The sequence below is a fragment of the Poecilia formosa genome, unplaced genomic scaffold (genome assembly GCF_000485575.1).
Source record: "Poecilia formosa unplaced genomic scaffold, Poecilia_formosa-5.1.2 Scaffold6, whole genome shotgun sequence".
NCBI lineage: Eukaryota > Metazoa > Chordata > Actinopteri > Cyprinodontiformes > Poeciliidae > Poecilia > Poecilia formosa.
The window spans coordinates 5,222,721-5,240,350 of record NW_006799945.1 but is presented as its reverse complement, the minus strand read 5'-3'; the positions used below and the strand labels follow the sequence as shown (position 1 = coordinate 5,240,350).

At 37.1% G+C, this 17,630-nt stretch overlaps 4 protein-coding genes across 4 annotated transcripts in view; 3 read left to right on the top strand and 1 right to left on the bottom strand.

The window, feature by feature from the left end:
- Positions 1–33: 33 nt before the first annotated feature.
- Positions 34–1,871, bottom strand: bbln (bublin coiled coil protein). Its single transcript, XM_007569286.2, has 2 exons — positions 1,539–1,871; positions 34–1,187 (listed from the first exon to the last, which is right to left on the bottom strand). Exons 1-2 carry the CDS (start codon positions 1,615–1,617, stop codon positions 955–957), a joined length of 312 nt encoding a protein of 103 aa, XP_007569348.1. The 5' UTR covers positions 1,618–1,871; the 3' UTR covers positions 34–954.
- A 926-nt stretch (positions 1,872–2,797) lies between these two features.
- On the top strand, positions 2,798–5,413 carry surf2 (surfeit 2). The gene is made up of 6 exons (XM_007569273.2): positions 2,798–2,978; positions 3,117–3,268; positions 3,379–3,482; positions 3,884–4,066; positions 4,671–4,807; positions 5,042–5,413. The coding sequence occupies exons 1-6, from the start codon at positions 2,904–2,906 to the stop codon at positions 5,129–5,131; spliced, it is 741 nt and encodes a 246-aa protein (XP_007569335.1). The 5' UTR covers positions 2,798–2,903; the 3' UTR covers positions 5,132–5,413.
- Positions 5,414–6,599: 1,186 nt separating this feature from the next.
- On the top strand, positions 6,600–13,542 carry surf4 (surfeit 4). The gene is made up of 6 exons (XM_007569262.2): positions 6,600–6,810; positions 9,290–9,476; positions 10,557–10,633; positions 10,715–10,758; positions 11,699–11,885; positions 12,838–13,542. Exons 1-6 carry the CDS (start codon positions 6,763–6,765, stop codon positions 13,102–13,104), a joined length of 810 nt encoding a protein of 269 aa, XP_007569324.1. The 5' UTR covers positions 6,600–6,762; the 3' UTR covers positions 13,105–13,542.
- A 2,004-nt stretch (positions 13,543–15,546) lies between these two features.
- ass1 (argininosuccinate synthase 1) overlaps positions 15,547–17,630 on the top strand; it is a 29,179-nt gene continuing 27,095 nt past the window's right edge. The window contains exons 1-3 of the mRNA XM_007569249.2: positions 15,547–15,657; positions 16,255–16,380; positions 17,458–17,526. Of these exons, the coding sequence (XP_007569311.1) occupies positions 16,279–16,380; positions 17,458–17,526 (171 nt within the window). The 5' untranslated portion in view covers positions 15,547–15,657; positions 16,255–16,278. The remainder of the gene's footprint in view (positions 15,658–16,254; positions 16,381–17,457; positions 17,527–17,630) is intronic.

Sequence of the window (17,630 nt, the reverse complement as noted above, 5' to 3'; positions counted from 1 at the left end):
CTTTCATAGAAATGCATTTGAATTTTTTTTTTCTTCATGAAATGTTTGTGTAACAAGAAGTTGCTGCAAACTGTCAACATTTTTGAAGTACTAGTTACATACTGTAGGGTGCACAAGTGTGTAGCTGCAAATGTTGAAATGGAGGATATGTCACTTCCCTTTTTAACTGGTTTTCTGTTCTGGAAACATTTCATCTTCCATACTAGTTTAGGATATCTAAAACCACACACAAAAAACTGACATGTGTAGCAGCTTTTGTAGTCATGGCGATGAGTCTGATGATTGTCGCATTTTGGGTTTTTCTTTATTTCTGAAGGAATAAAGATGTGCGCTGAACTTTACTCTTAACACGTCAAACCTAAATAGTTCAGGGGAGAGAGAGAGAAATGCATAGATGGTAGTTTTGAATAAAGCTGTACGTTTCCTATGGTATTTTTATTCAGCTACTGACAAATTGAGATAAACAACCAGGGGATGTTTTTTTTAACTGCTGGAAGTTTATTGTATTTTTGGATGTTTGTTTTCTGTTTCAGAGTAATCTTAATTTATATTAAAATGTCTGACAATTCCCACAATGTGTTGTCATTTTAATTCTTTAAACTTACACATATGAAATTAGTTAAGGGACAGTAGATTGATGGTGCTGAAGAGAAATTAAATATTTACACTAAATCTTGGAACAAAATAGACAATTTCACGCAATTATTTCCATATATATATATACGCACACACACATAAGCCTGAAGCATGGTTAATATTCAACAGGATCTAACTTGAGCTGATATCTGGACGAATCTTGGTTTGCTACTAAGGTATTCCGAGTAGATGCATCTTTTTAGAGCAGCAACAAATTTGATTGTATTTTCCAAGTTTGTCAGGGGAAACCAGAATTCATAGCAACTCTTAATTCACTTTGATCATCTCTGTCCTTGTCTTCACATTTATTTGATCTCGTCATTGATTTTCTTCATGTTGGTCTTGTTCGCTTGGTAAAGAGAATTCCTGCTCCAGTGCGTGATGCTCTTCTTGGGTTGGAGAGCCAGTTAGCTGCGCCCTGAAATCCAGACGGGCTTGCCGATTTGACTCCAGCAGTTCGTGCAGTTTTTCATTAAGCGCGTCATTGCGCTCCTCTAGGTTATCAAGATAGGAGTTGATTTGATCTAGCATGTTGTTGATAGCGGCGTATTCTGTAGATAAACAGCACAGAACAAAGACTATTTACTTAAACTTTATGATGGAACCACGACTTTAGTCCATTTTATGGTAGTGTGTGAAAGACGAAACACAAAGTAGCACATAAATGAAGCTTCACTGTGTGAGTGTGGCATATTCAGGACAATTTTCAAATAGCTTGAACACTGGTCCATTAGAGGTCCACCTTGAGGACGTTTTGTAACCTCTTATAAAGTTCCAGTTTTTACATTATTTTCGAAATGTTTTAAAGCAGAAAGTAGCACAAAGTAAGAGACAAGTAATGTGTTAAACATTAAATTGAGGCTCGTTGTCCGCTGAATTTTGTATTAATCAGCGAGTGTTACCTTCATCGCCATATTCGTCGTCGTCGTTGATTATGCCATCTTCACTAGAGATGTTTGGGTCTCCATTTGGTCCAGACATGTTTTTAAAATCCTTCCCTTATTAGCTTTAAAGCAAAACTATTGCTGCTAACCTTCAGCTAGCAGGAACTGTCATCAGTGAAGACACTGTTATTCGGAGTTGATTGGGTTAAATTTATCTGAATTAACAAGGACTTCGATTATTGATGTATGCTCTAAGGTTGTTTATGGATTATATCAGTGTTTTACAAGAAAAAAGTAAAAACAAGCCCCGTATATCGGACCAACCAGCCGTCTAATATTTGTGTACCGACCCAATGAATTGTGGGAAAATAATGGGCAGCATTTCAGAGCGAAACAAGAGGACTCACTCCGCAGGAATTTTCTACTCAAGAGTTAATCAAACATATACTTGATCGTTTCCCAAAAATAGATATAGAAAACTCACAATTACTCAAAAATTACTTGAATTCATTTACATTTATGGAAGTGATTTCTTTCTTTTTTTACAATACCGTTCATAGTTTCGCAAAAGACGTACGAAGTGAACACTCTTACTTCTACTACTCTCTGAAGCTGAGCTGTCAGGTCAGCTGACCTGAAGCTCTGCCTAAAGCCTCTTACTGTCAAGTTTTAAACATGCAAACATGTTATAAATAATTTGGTAATTAATTATTTATTATATATGTTATAGATATAAATACAGGTAGTGTATCGATAATTACTCAAATTTGTTAAATTATTAGAAGTTAGATTATAATTAGATTAATAAAGTGCACAAATAAGTCATAAAAATACGATACAATCAAACAGTAAAATAAAATGTAGTTATTTCACAATTTTGAATTATGTTAAAGTTACGATGCAAACTGATAAGTGGAATAATTCGTTCTAAGTAAAAACAAAAATAAATAAATAAAATTAATTTGTTCTACAATATTCAAAATATCTGAGCATGGAAATAATTATAAAATAACATTGCCATTAATGGACCTCTGTCATCTCATTGGTTAACCAGTATAACACTTCAAACCAGCTAAACCAATAACTAGAGCAGTACTGGCCACATAAATTCATAATGCCGACATTATGACAATTAAATATTTAGAAACAAAGACATATCGACGTTTTTAAAAACTGTAATAAAAATCTAATGGCATATTTATTTAAATATGTTCTCCTAAATTAAATAAACGGAGTACAAGATTGTCCTTTCTGACTTAGGTCAGTAGAGGGCGCTGACACGGAGAAACACAGACAAACATCAAACCACGTGTCGTTAGCTTCCTGTTTGGGAGGTGGCTTCCTCACAACACGCTGGGATTTGTTTGACAGTGTTTTTCAGAGATGGATGAATTACCTGCGGATATCAGAACATTTCTAACTAATCACCCCTTTTTCCAGCTCACAGATGGCAAAAAGGTTCACAAGAAATCCACTAAATATCACTTAAAACACACGTGTACTTGTACAATGTGATGTCGCAGCATGCTAACTTACCTGTTTAGTCAAATGCAGCTGTTTGCTCGATTTTTAATGTTAGTTAACGTTTGTTTGCAGATCAAATGCACCCTAAATGGACACGAGTTGCCCTGCAGCCTGGCGGAGCTGCACTCCTTTGTCCAAGGAAAGAAATATAAGAAACTGAATGCAGAAGCAGAGTTCAACTACAGCCAGTATGAGCCACACATTGTATCAAGCACGAAGCAACCGTAAGATTTCCTCTTGTTTGTGTTGCTTTACTATTTTGTGGCATTTACGCGGTGCTTATTTGGTATAAACTGCACTTGGATCACATTTTCTGATCTGTCCTGCTCTCTAGCAATCGACTCTTCTGCAAACTGACCCTGAAACATCTCAACCGGCAGCCAGATCATGTCCTAAGACACGTCAGTGGGAAACGTTTCAAAAAAGCCCTTTCTCAATGTCAGTGTATCACTTATTTACATGCATGGTGCTTTGTATGAGTTTGTGATTTAAGGAGTGTCTGCACGACATTGCATGCAAGATAAAAGGATACATTTTGAATCATTCAGGAAGGAAGTTTAAGTTATCTGATGATGCTGAGGAGGATGTGTTTTTGCTGAAATCTATCATTCTTACTCTGCTCTTTCAAAAATATATTTTAGCCCATTGGTGTGATTGAAAATCAAATCCTTATTAGGATATTTGTATGTGTTGCTTCCTTGTATCTCCTAAAAAACAGAGTACTTGTGAGCAAATTATAAAAACAAAAATGTAGCAGGACAGACTGGCACATGAGTTTGTATTTGAATGAAAAGCTGAGCAATAGCACAGTAAATGACGAGTTTTTCTTGTGCTTGCAGATGAGGAGTGTACGCGGCAGGGAATTGAGTTTGTTCCAGCCAGACTGAAACAGAAGAAGCCCAAAAGCACAGGAGAAGAAATGAGTCAGTCCTCAAAAAGACGACCTAACGGCATGTGGGAACCTTCATCCAGTGAGGGAGAACACAGCGACTCAGAAGACAGCATGAGCGACCTCTACCCATGTCAGTACATGCTGTCTGTCGCAGTTGCGTTTATTGGCACAAGATGGTCTTTTGTTGCAGCAGCATAACTGTTCCCTGAATATCAACACTTTAAGAATATTTATCTGTTGATGGGAAAATCTAATGCTGAGAAATAACTGATCAAAAAAGTAGTGGCACAAATTATTGGCATTCCTGGATTCCTTTCTTTTTTGAGCTCTTGATCTTGGCCTGTTGCAGTTCATTTTGTTTCCTTTTAGTAAAGTTCATGAAATGTTTCATTTAAATCTCCTGGCAATTCCAGGGTGCCATTTTTGGAACTTCAACACTCTTTGTTGTAGTTCTTAAATAATATATTTTGGAAATTTCTTTTACTTCCCTTGATGTCGTCCTACTGGGCATAGTGGGAAAATAAGTCCATCTCTTCATCCAGCTCAGTGGGCAATGGATTAAAGCAATGTTCAAACCCCTGGGTAACAGAAGAAAATGAGAAAATGGATCAAGAATAATTTCTGGACCAAAATGTTGTTTAAATATATGTTTGCAGTAGAAGTTCTGATTATGTTGTGCTTAAGCTCAAAAATGTGAATGCCAATCAGTTTAATTTGCTCTTGTGTTTCTACAGCTTCCATGTTCTCTTTAAAAAATCCAGAGGTAGGAAGCACAGCAGGTGGAGAAAATGAAGAAGAGGAGCATGACTTTCAAACAGATGAAGACGAGGAAATGGAAGTCGACACACAGGTGGTGCAGAAGCGCAAAAAGGTTTGTAAATGTATCTCTTGACATTTTGTATCAGTTAGTCAAGCTTCATTATTAAGGACCTTTTCATAGATCCAGGTGTAACACAAGGTCCGTCAGAGAAAGTAAAAACCAAAGGACAGACACAAAATCACAAGAGAGATGCTTTAAGAACTTTAACAAACTGTTAAAGTGCTAAATATGGTTTAGTTGTTCATCTTACCAGAAATTAATTTTTTTCATTTGTACATGTTGTAGGTCCAAGGTGGTGGTTTCCAGAAGAAATTCAGAAATAACCGGTGGAAATCTAGAAACAAGAAACACAAAAAAGCCCAAAATGGAAAGTAACTTGTGAAAACACAAACATACAGTATTTTCTTCTGTTTATAGCTGGGTAACTGTCAGGAGACAACACTGACATCCAGTTAGAATATGTATTTAAACCAGCCTGAACTCTGTACATCTAGGATGCAAGTGACTTTTGGGAAATGCTTTATGTTTCTGAACATATGATGTCAGCAAAGCTGGTTTTTTATGACATAAAATGTTTTTTCTCTGGGTCAGTTTGTGATTTCTAATCTGATGCACTTGTAAATAAATACAGCATAGTTTAGACTGTGCCATGTTTTACTTGTTTTTGTATGTTTTGTCCCTTCGTTGCAGCTACCTAACTTCATGCAACTTGTTTTGTGAATGTAACACATTCAAATTAAGCATTTTTATAGGCTTATTTCTGACTTTGCATTATGCAAACACAGTGGTTTGAAACTCTCATCCTCAGAACAAACATGCCCTCCGTGTTTCCCTAATGTCACACTCCTAATTTAAATGAAGGGGTCACTAACACAGCACTGCACAACTTGATTCCTAAATTTAAGTATATTGTCTTTATGAGGGATTGTAGGATAGGATAGGAAATGCTAAAGCTACTACCAGTCTTTGGTGGTGAAGACAACTGACTTAAAAAGCAAAGCTCTCAATAAAAATTATGTTCCTTACCCTTAGATGGAACTCTAATTTATCAGTGTAATTTAATAATTTGAACTAAAAGTGAAATTCATATAAAGATGCATTACATGCAATATTTCATTTTCTTCTGTTTTGATGATTATACCTTGAAGTTGATGAAAACCATATGATCAGTAAAATAATTTTAATGCAGAAATGTCAGTCTATTGAAAGGTATGTTGATAAGTATACTGCACAGTATATGCAGTTTATACATTTATAGCTTACTGACCTTTTTCCTACTACACTTTTTCCTTCCACTTAACTTTTTAACACACTTGCATAAAGCAATCCATCAACAGCTTCTTCCTTGAGGAATGTGTCTGTGATTATCTGTTGCACAACTACCAAGTCTTCCATAAGATTTTATAATCTGTAGCAAAAGTTTCTGCATGATACATTGTTTAAAAAAAAATCTGGAAGCCTATTTTGTCAAATGTCCTGCAATACTTTTGGTTTCCATCAGCTGTGAGCCTTTATCAACAGAAATGTCCACTTGAATTGCACAAATTGGATTTTAATATTTCAACCTATTAAAATGTAGCTATTCTTTCTTTTTTATCATCATATTCTTTTGATGAATCAGTCTTGTATTGTTGCTGCTTCTGTATGTCCAGTTTTACTGTTTATAAGTAACATTGAATGTAACTATTTTTGATATGATTATTGTGCATAAATACTTGTTTACTTCATCTACCTGTTCACATGAAAACAATGCCGGGTGGCTGAAAAGACCCTGCCCGGTTCAGTATACGTGGCATACGGAGGTTGCAGTACCATGCAGGGGGGCTCTTCGTCAAATCGCGGCGCATTGTGGGGCGGAGGCGGCCTTTCTCTGCGTCCGTCCGAAGCTATCGGGAAATCCGCAACTAAATAACGGGGGGAGGAACGCAGTCTGGAGAAAGCGAACCCAGGGCACCTTACATTGTGTTGCTCAGCTTTTTAAAACACAACTGTAATATTGGAGGAAAATGGGGCAGGAAGACCTAATGAACAAAGCCGAAGACGTGGCAGACCAGGTAACTTCATTACTAGCATGCTAGCTTCTATTAGCACGCTAGCTGCTAACTAGTTTTCATGTGAGTCAAGTGAGGCTTCAGAGCGTTTCCTTGAACATGTTTGCAGCTTTCGTTCTTCTTCTTCCTTGAACACTTTGACAGCCATAAACATAATCTTGGATAAACCGAAGATTTTAACTTGTGTTTTAATTGGAATGATGAGAGTATTTAGGAATGCCTATTTCTGTCATGTGCCTCATTTGATAGCATTATGAAGACACACTGACCAGATGAAAGCGGCTTTTGTTGACTAATTTAACAATTGCCTGGCTGTTTACCGGATTTTACCTGATTTTTAGTTGGGGTTTTTAGTATTGCTGGGTTATTTCACTATGCCAGCATGTAGTTGTGAAACCTCTTGGATTATCTCACCGGTGTTGGTCAACACCTTATTTCTGTCTTAATCTTTCTACACGCACACACAAATACCCAGTTGTGGTTCTTATTCTTTCATTAATAGACTATATGAACCATTTACTAAACTGAGCATTTGCATGTGGCCTTTCTTCATCAATCTGCTTCAACGCAAACTAGCTGTGAAACTTTACTACAAACTACAGCTGATTTTAAATGGCGTTAGTTTGAGCTGTAATAACTCCTTAAATCATTACAGAAAAGATAAGTTTAGTTCTTTTTTGCTGTGGCTCTTGCATTCAGATATACATAAGAGGAAGAATAACGTGCTCAGTTTCCTTTAGGTTGGAGTGTGGGTTCAACTAGGACGGTTTGGGGACTTGCTCTTGACATTTTGCAGCAGATGTGAGTTCACTAAACTCTGTTTGCAGGCTAGTCGACTGCATTTCCTCTCTGATGTAGTTCCCACTGATTGTGTACATCCTTGTCAAAAGTGCTGTAGACTGCATAAATAACATGAAAAGGGACACAAGGGTTTATATACATAAAGTGAGATGTTTAAATTAATTTTAGGGGTACATTCCTTGCAGAATGAATACTAAGCCAGGGTTTTCCTCAGACATAACACTACAGAACTGTCTATTTCTAGGCTGTGCAACAACCTTGGGCTTGTTCGGATTGGCTCCAGCTTGGCCCATTCATGTCTCTGACAGCAGCGCTAGTGGGAGTTGGTGGATGTTGATAGGCCGCTGAGGTCTGACTGTGCTGATGTGGACTGTTAGATGGGCGGATCAGGGGGCAGGTCACTGCAGCTCTGCTGAGAACTATCTGAATGTTAGTGCGTTAACTAAATAACCTTTAGCCTAGAGTAGGATTTTTATTGCATAAATATTGATGAATAACACCGATAGAAGACACTACTGAGAACCTGTTGGGAATAAATCTGGCAGCTTTGCTCCTGCCCCAGTCAATTTGTCATCCATGGATGTCTGAGGTGACCATCTGTTCTGCTCAGTTACAGGAAAACGATTAGTTTTCATACATTGGTTTGCTGCTTTTGTAATTTTATGTTTTATATAAATACAGCAGAACGAAAAACAGTAATTCTTATTTGTCATTCAGAAAACCTTTGTACCCTTTAAGTCACTCTGATTGTTTTTATATTGATTATGATCTAATCTACTGATTAGATCAAGATATTTTAGTACACACGAAGACTACACAGTAAAAATTTACCACCCAGGTAGCTGTCTTTCTTTTTCTTCTTTTTTTTTTTTTTCAAATGAGTAGATCCAGATGTGGTCTCAAGCTTTGGGTGTTTTGTCTGTTTAATTTTAAGCTTCGTCAGGTGAGCTTTTCACAACTGCTTAAAAGTTTTGTCTCTCCGTGACCTACATTGCTGTTTCGCCTTTGTTTCAGTTCTCGGCAAGCGCAGAATCAGCCACCGGTCCAGAAAACTCTCATTCTTCTACAATCTACAAGCTTCATGCAAATGATGTTTTGTTCTCCAGTGTTGTTGTCCCACTTGTTATAAATAAAATTCAACAAAAAGATCTAATTTTGGTTCACATTTGAGCACAATTACAAAATGAACTAGAAAGAAACAACCTGGATGTTTAATGACATTGTATCACATGTAACAATTTATGCTAATATTCATCATTTCTTAATGATGAGCTTTAAAAATATATATATATAATACTTTTTTTGTTTTCCCAAAAGGTCTCTGGTGTTTATCTAATTTTCCAACTTGAACACTGTTTGGTTTAAATATATGATGATCTGTTTAAACTGAAGCTTCTCTTAAAGTAACAGTTTAAGCATCAGTAAATCACAATATCCCTTTATTTTTTTCTAATCCACTGTGATGTTCTAAACGTAATTGATTGACCCTATGTGTATAATATTGCAAAATATAGCCAACTTTGATAAAATATCCCAACATTTCACTTGAATCAAATATTTCTGTATCTCTGTTACTTCAGCACAACTGAATAGAATCAGTGAGAAACTGTAAATATTCCAGATTTTTACTCCCACACAGACCCAATCCCATTTTCATCCGTCTGATTTTTGTGCTCTCCAGTTTCTGCGGGTGACCAAACAGTACCTGCCCCACTTGGCACGTCTGTGTCTCATCAGCACGTTCCTGGAAGACGGGATCCGCATGTGGTTCCAGTGGAACGAGCAGAGAGACTACATTGAGGCCACCTGGAACTGTGGCTACTTCCTGGCTACGTGTTTTGTGCTGCTTAACCTCGTCGGACAGCTTGGTGAGTGTCAGGAGGCGCCGTGCGGCGAGGACGAAGCTGCTTTTTGTGGTTTCAAAGAATGTTATAAGCACTGAAGCACAAAAGGAGGTCAGTTTACATGGGAAAAGTAGGTGATGTCAATAGGATTGAAAGTTAATAGCTTGTATACAACTTAAGTAAAGCACAGTTTTGTTTTAAAATGAGGTGGTGAATGTAGGTTGTGATAAACATGGAGGTTAAGTTACACGTACAAGTTTCTTCTGCTCTTTTATATTCAACAGTAGGAATATAAGAAAAGCTCACATTTCCATCATGAATGAATAATATTGTTAAGGAAGGCTTAAATGCTTCTAATAAACAGTCATATAGTGAAGTGAATATGAACAATAATCAAGTTTATTTCGGTTCAAAAACAGTCTAAATGCTTTACAAGATACAACTAAAAACAAACATTCAAAAAGTGGAAAAAAACCCATAAACTTCCATGTAGCACATTGACATTAAAAGCAATAATACACAGTGAAAAGTAAATTAATAATAACGGATGCATATAGAATACAGTGCACTGAAGTAGTAACATAAAGTAAATAGCGAAAATATTTAGTAACACTTGTCCTCGTTTTAATGCCAGAAATGCTTTTTTTTTTTAGTATAATCTCATTCTACCTATAAATCTATTTATCTGTTGCTTTAAGTATTTTTATTAGTTAAAGTTTGAAGTCCTCTTTCTTTAACATTTTTTGTTTTTATTCAGTCTAAGTTTTGACATGCGGAGCCTTTAAAACAAACTAATAAAACCAACAGGAGACAACGAGTCTCTGCTGCCTGATATTCTATCTACCAAATGAATTTTGTTTAGCAGGTCGGATCACTCTCGTAACCATGTGGCTCTGTCTGTTCACTGAAACTGAATCGGTGTCGAACTGTGGAGAAAACCTGCTATTTACCAAAGTGCCTATTACAAGAAAGCCTGACCTTAATTATTTTTGCTGTGTTGTTGCTGCAAAAAGAATATTTTTCACACAAAGGTTTGTTAAAACTAAAAGACATGCTATCATGGGAGTGGCTTTAACTTTTCTTTTGTTGTCTTTGTCCCAACAGGTGGTTGTGTCCTCATTCTCAGTAGAAATTTTGTACAGTATGCCTGCTTTGGATTATTTGGCATCATAGCATTACAGGTGAGAACACTTTGATTATAGATGCTTTTAGCAAATCCCTAAAATATGATTGTGTCTAACTTTATTTCTACCCTTCACCAGACTGTTGCATACAGCATTTTATGGGACCTCAAGTTTTTGATGAGGTAGGTGCCGCCATTTTTGTATCAAACTTCAGATTGTCCATCATTTTGTTTCCTCTGTGTCAGGCTAGTATGTAGAGTCACTCGTTCTCAAGTTTCGATTAAAGTCCAAATAACAGTAAAACTTCTGACCTTCGATATGCTAGGGTTGGTTTGAAATCGGATCAATAATCAGACTGAGGTCTCATCACGTTCAAGAAAACGTTTTCAGTCAACTTTTGGACTGAAATAAAGAAAATGTCTCTATTTTCAAACACAACCCTCAAGGTCTACTCACCATATTTAACACAATAAGGACTGGGTACTGACTGGTCTTTTTAACTTACCAAAGTTGGTTTTAAAAAGTGTTAGGGTGACAACATTACCCTCTAGATAAATGGAACATCATTCTTACTTGGATAATCCTGTAATAAATGTATAATTGGCAAGTTACCAACTGTTTGTCCACTAATTAACCAACCACCAGCAGCTTTTTAGTCTTGATGTGTTAACTCTTTAGGGAGCAGAATGTCAAAAAGAGTTTAGCTTCTCTGCAACAAGCTTTTAAATCATTCTGTCAATGATCTATTTCTTGTTTTAAATCTTAATTTCTGCAGTAACATGCAACCCATGTCCAGTTGGGGCTTGTTTATTTAGACGCTGATAAACTGAACGTGTGTGCAAAGACACCTTTAGGGCTGCGTCTGAGTCTTTCTGTTTGCACATGCTATAATTCATGTGTTGCCTGGATAAAGTCAAATTGCTAACCATCAGATGAGTCATGTAATGTTTAAGCTGGTGGGCAGAAAATTGCCACCGGAGGAACAAACATGCAACATAAAGACTGCAATGAGATGATGGCTCAGTTGGTACTTTCGGTGTGGCCTTATTCAACACAGGTAATATATATATTTTTTTTCTGTTTGGTGCTCCAAACTAAAACTCCTCTCTCCCCTCCTGGTAGAAACCTGGCCTTGGGAGGCGGTCTGCTGCTGCTGCTGGCGGAGTCGCGCTCGGAGGGGAAGAGCATGTTCGCTGGCGTCCCCTCCATGGGGGAGAGTTCGCCGAAGCAGTACATGCAGCTCGGCGGCCGAGTGCTGCTGGTCCTCATGTTCATGACTCTCTTGCACTTTGACTCCAACTTCTTCTCTGTAAGTTCTGAGACCCAGCACCTATTTAGGCAAGCAGACCTGCTGCTATTTAATCCTCTTACACCATATTTAATTGGGCAGAGAAAACCCCAGACAACGATGTCAACAGTGTTTAGAAATCTCTTTTTAATCAGCTGCAGATTAACACAGATACAAAAATGGTTCTTCACTTTATAACTTGTGTTGTTGTAGATTTATTTTCAAAAGGGTTTGCGAACAACATTTAGATTGCCTAAATCTAATTGAAGTTTTGCTCCCAGGTTGTAAAATTAGTCAACACATACTAGGTGGTGCTATAATTTGAGCAGCGTTACACGTCTGCTAGTTTGCATAGTATGTGGACCAAAGCTAAACTTCCTCTTTGGGATTCTGACAATTCAAAATGTCCACCATGGAAAAGGGCTGGATGAGGAAAGCAGTGTTGGTCATTTATTTAGTTGTCAGACTAATCTCAACAAGGTTAAAGCCAAACAAGGACAAAATTATCCTCAACCTTCTGAATTATAAATGGCAGCTTGTAAATTGTTTGAGTTTAAAGACATTTAATGGGTCAATTTTCTGAAGTTTGTAGGTCTGCCTCCAGTATCACTTATATGAAAGTGGCATTTATTTATGACTAATTTAGTCTTCAGCTAAAATGCCTTGAATCTTGACAAACTTTCCTTTTGTTGTAAAAATTATGATGAAGGCTGTATACTTGGAATATTTTGAATTTTTCTTTTAAATAAGTCTGCAAAAGTAAACCAGATTACAGGAGTTGGTCTTTTGTGTAACTCGTTAAAAACTTAAAGTGATGGATATACATAGAATGGAAATTGGTAGTATTATTATTTGCATTCGGAAATGTAGAAAAAAATATAGACACTTTGGTAAATAGACACTCCGCCAAATATCGCCTGGTTGCGATCCAATCAGGTGTTCCCCAGCTTAACTCCTTCCCGTTTTGCCGCAGATCCTGCAGAACATGGTGGGGACGGCTTTAATCATCCTGGTGGCCATCGGCTTCAAAACCAAGCTGGCGGCCCTGACCCTCGTCGTGTGGCTCTTTGCCATCAACGTGTACTTCAACGCTTTCTGGACCATCCCCGCCTACAAGCCCATGCACGACTTCCTCAAGTATGACTTCTTCCAGACCACCTCAGTCATCGGTGGCCTGCTGCTGGTGGTGGCGCTCGGCCCCGGCGGCGTATCCATGGACGAGAAGAAGAAAGAGTGGTAGGGAGAGCGAGAGAATCATGCAGCACATCTGACGGCCCCCCGCCACCATGGGACACAGAGACCTTCCCTCTCTGGCTGTTCTGCCCGCGGGGATACACAGCTTGTTGTGGGGGGAAAACACCTCAACTATCAGTGGACAGTTTATTTCTTTGTTTCTTGTTTTTTTTTTTGTTTTGTTTTTTTGTCCCAACTGCTAATATTTTTTGGTTAATTAAAAAAAAAAACCTTTTTATTTTCAAAACCTCAGCCTTCAATGTGTGTAAGAATAAAAATGCCCGTTTATTTTAAAATACAGCAAAAAAACAACAAAAAAACGGTTAAATGTTTGTTCTATGTTTAGAGAAATAAAAACGATTCATTGTATTTTGCAGGTGTTATGTCATAAATGATCATAAATCAATATTGATATTTTTCTGAATAAACGGGCAGATTAGACATGGTCCAGCAATTTGGCTCCTTCATTGATGCCAATTTTTGTTTCTGTTTATATTTAAGTTCGGCTATTAGGGGTATGAGAGACTCCAACAAGCCTCTCATACAAGACTCCATTTTCCATCTCCCCCTTGCGTTTGTTTTTTTCTTCCAATTTCCAGCACTATAGTGGTTTTTACATTTGTACACACTCAGTCTCGTCTGACTGCCAGCTGTTTGTGTGGAGACGGTAAAGTGTGCATTATATGCTAAGTGGTGGATTGCAGACATCATTTGTTGGAAAACCTCACAGTTGTCAACGCCAAGACTTAGCGGTCACTTTGTACTGTTTGTCTTTGGCAAAATGCCTATTTAGTGAACTGTGTATGACTTTACAAAGTTAATTATAATGGCGGAGAGGGCGGCTCGGCGTTTGTGAAGCATCATATTCTGAGATGTAGAGCAGAGAGGAAGACTGAGCTCAGTCACTAGACACATAGACTGTCTTTGCTCAGTGTTTCTTACCCTGTGAGAAATTTTTTTAAAAGTATTCAGTGTATTGAATTTCAGAAGTTTATATTGTATTTTTGTTTTGTTTTTTTCTTTTCTTTTTTGATTTTGGAAGCTTATGGCGAAAAAAAAAATAAATATTCAAAATATAAACACCAGATCAAAGTTGTTTTCTTAAAAACCAGAGGGTTTTAACTTATCCACAAATGCACCACACAAGGTGTTTTTTTATGTTTTTTTTTTTTTAGCAAAAAAGTATCCTTAGTCAAATTCTCAATTTTTGTGGGTGTAATAAAAAGATTTTGTCTAACAAATACTGACCTCTACTGGACGACCTTGGTAAATGTTGGTGAACTTAATATAACAGGATAAATTTTGTTGATTAATTTGACATCAGATTAATTCAGGTTTAAAACGGATTGATTTAAAATTGCAGCCAGGGTTTTGGCATATTTAGATTGTAAAAAAATCTAAATGCAATGAATAATGGCAGAAAGTTGAAATTATGCTGATCACGAGTTAACGTTTGTTTCACTGTTCCACATAACACAGTTGATGACTGTTATCATAATGGGAAAGACTGTATGTTGCTTTTTATAACCTCACCAACTCTTCATCTTGTGGCCTCAAGTTGACAAAATTGTGACAAAAATAACGCACCACTGAGAAGACTAATTTTTACATACACCAAATGCCATCAGAAATCACCCAGAGTGAATTGCATCTTTATCACTACCAAACATTACTTTAGTTAAAAATGTTACACGGTTAGTTGTAAAGGCTTGATGTATCTAGGTTCTACCTTTACCTTTATTTTCTTTGAGTAGCAGCTTGCAGAAACAGAAAAATGTTGACGGGTGAGATTTTTACCTTTGCTTGTAATATTGTCCTGCTTAACTTTAGCAACAAGTGCCATGTGTGTCCAGCTTTGGATCCAGAGTGATGAACTCAAATGTGCAGCAATAACTCTGGTGAAAATGAACCAAACTTTGTCGTTTGGAAAACAAAAAAACCCTGTTTTAAGCCTTGCTGCAGTTTTTAATTGGTTTCTGATGGAATTTTCCTGTGATCAGAACCATCTAGGTTTTTATGAACAGTTTGTTTCTAAGATAAAAACATTCCCACAGCATAATGTTTAATAGTAACTAACTTAATCCTTCTGCACATGGTAGAGATTTAGGAAAGCTTCAGTCTTTAAAAAAGAAAAAGAAAAAAAAAAACTCCAACGAACATTTCTAATGTTATATCGACTTTAATTATAAAGGCTTCAGAATAAACACAGCTAAACTTAGTGCTACGAAAGACTGTCTGTATCCCATAAAAATGCATTAAAAGAAAAAAACATACATACAGAACAATAAAAGATTAAACACACACACAAAAAAAACCCAAAATTATTTGGGTATTGTATTAATTTACAATATGTTTTTTTACATCAACAATTTCTGTGGAGGGGACGGATGAAGGGCAGTTAACTGATTCTGACGTCACGAGCACGATCTTAGTGACGCAGCGTGGAGTGGGCCAGTATCAGTCGTTGAACCAAACGCGCTACTGCGCCTCGCCTTTCAGTGTCCGGACCACGTCGTCTCGTACCATTCAGTCATTCATTCATTCATCATTGACATCTTCCGTAAGTACACTTTAATTGCGTGTCTGTATGTTTTGCATTTAAATGCTGTTCCTGTCATTTCAGTGTTATGGCAACCCAATATGGCTGTCGTTTATAAACGTGATGTGTTAAAAAAAAAAAAAGAAGAAGAAAGTCCTGCAAAACACGTTCTGTGGCTCATCTTAAAACCGAACAAAGCAGGAGGAAAAAAGCACACGGAAACTGGAAAATATCCATAGATGATATGTATTTCTTTCTGACATATTTTTTTCTCATTAGCAGGCAACGCTCCTTGTCTTTTTATGAAACCACCTGTTGAGTTATCATTCATCTAAAACTTCTCCCTTTTGGATCTAGGTTAAGATTTAATATCACGTATAAGTTTAAAGTTTGTGTCATATTTTGTTGCTATATTTAATGTCCCATCTAGAGAAGAAGTAGGGATTAAGGCAGAATTATTATTTTTTTCTTTGATTGATTGTGCTGTCAATTAATTACAAACTAATTACTTTTGAATGTCTAAAGTATCCAAATAAACCTGTCTGCTCACAGTTCAGACTAATTAGTTTTCTGTATGACATTATGTGACTGATAGTCTACTCCACTGTTGCTTTGCAGCTTTTGACCCAGAGATCCCTCATCATGTCTAAAGGCACTGTGGTTCTGGCCTACAGCGGTGGACTGGACACGTCCTGTATTCTGGTGTGGCTCAAGGAGCAGGGCTATGACGTCATCACATATTTGGTAAGGTTTTACGACAGGTGTTACCATAGCAAGTGGCTCCATCTGTCACCCAGCTGCTTTTGTATGTCAAGTACCTCTCAGGTTTTACGGTCTGCTGCTAATGCGTTTTGTCGAGGCACGTACAAGTTGACTGTAGGCACGTCTCCAAAAAGACAACAGCACTGATTATCTCTGATCATTGGATTTGTCTTTTGTGCTAGGCTATGTCTGGATGGCTTTACTGTTTGCCCCCCGGGGTAACTAAGAACTGCTATGCAGGCAGATTTTCTTGCTGAACTTCGCTCATTTGTTTTGTGGTTTGCTAAATGGGGGTGGGAGGTGATCAGCACCACACGAGGTGCAGGATTAAGGTGGACGTGTGTGCAATGCAGTGGTGCAAAAAGACTTACAAAGATATCACCTATTAGTGGAGAGAAATGTATTGAATCAAGCGCATGTTGAATAATATATGGAATATTATTATTATTAATCAGCAGTTATTTTTTTAAGTTAGTATTTTGCTGACATATTGCAAATGGTGTTGAACGTCAGGATTTACCCTCCGGCTCTTCCTGCTTGGTTGGGTGTGATTCATTTTTACAAAATGGGGATCACTGGCTGAATTATTATGGGATAAGTTATTCATGTGTGCAACAGCAAGCACAAATTAGGTTTTATCAGTCATTTGTGATGTAAATATGTTTTCTGTTTTTTATTTGTGCTTTCAGTCATGTTCATAATAACTCATGCAAATTAAAATATATAGTTTGAAATGCTTCCATTATGTTAGTTGTTTTATATTTATTTATTTATTTTTTCTGGGGCCTTCTTGCTCAGAGGAAGACATACTCTTAATTTATGTTTATTTCTGGCTTCATCTGTCAAGAGGTTGTTTTATCTCCTCTGAAGATGTGCTTTGACTTACAAGAAGAATGAATGAACACAATTAACTTATGCATGGACACGAGGGCTTGTGTGTTGATGCATTTAGTGCACATATCAATGTGTTTATTGTGGCTCTTTATTATTAATTTATTTAAAAAGTTTCATTATTTGTTTTAAAAAGGCGTTATATTAAATTCAGTTGTCTCATTCCAGGCTAATATTGGACAAGATGAAGATTTTGAAGCTGCGCGGAAGAAAGCAGAAAGCCTCGGCGCAAAGAAGGTGAGAGACTCTGAAGTGAGACCCTTTGGTTGAATATAAGAGACGTTGAGGCAGATTAAAACTAAGCAGCTGCAGCGTGTACTGTGTTTGAATGAGATCTCAAA

Coding starts and splice junctions, on each gene's coding strand:
- bbln (XM_007569286.2), bottom strand. CDS start 1,617: ATGTCTGGACCAAATGGAGACCCAAACATCTCTAGTGAAGATGGCATA. Junction 1,188..1,538: donor CGACGAATATGGCGATGAAG/GTAACACTCGCT, acceptor GTTTATCTACAG/AATACGCCGCTATCAACAAC.
- surf2 (XM_007569273.2), top strand. CDS start 2,904: ATGGATGAATTACCTGCGGATATCAGAACATTTCTAACTAATCACCCC. Junction 2,979..3,116: donor AGCTCACAGATGGCAAAAAG/GTTCACAAGAAA, acceptor GTTTGTTTGCAG/ATCAAATGCACCCTAAATGG. Junction 4,808..5,041: donor TGGTGCAGAAGCGCAAAAAG/GTTTGTAAATGT, acceptor TACATGTTGTAG/GTCCAAGGTGGTGGTTTCCA.
- surf4 (XM_007569262.2), top strand. CDS start 6,763: ATGGGGCAGGAAGACCTAATGAACAAAGCCGAAGACGTGGCAGACCAG. Junction 9,477..10,556: donor TAACCTCGTCGGACAGCTTG/GTGAGTGTCAGG, acceptor TTGTCCCAACAG/GTGGTTGTGTCCTCATTCTC. Junction 11,886..12,837: donor TTGACTCCAACTTCTTCTCT/GTAAGTTCTGAG, acceptor GTTTTGCCGCAG/ATCCTGCAGAACATGGTGGG.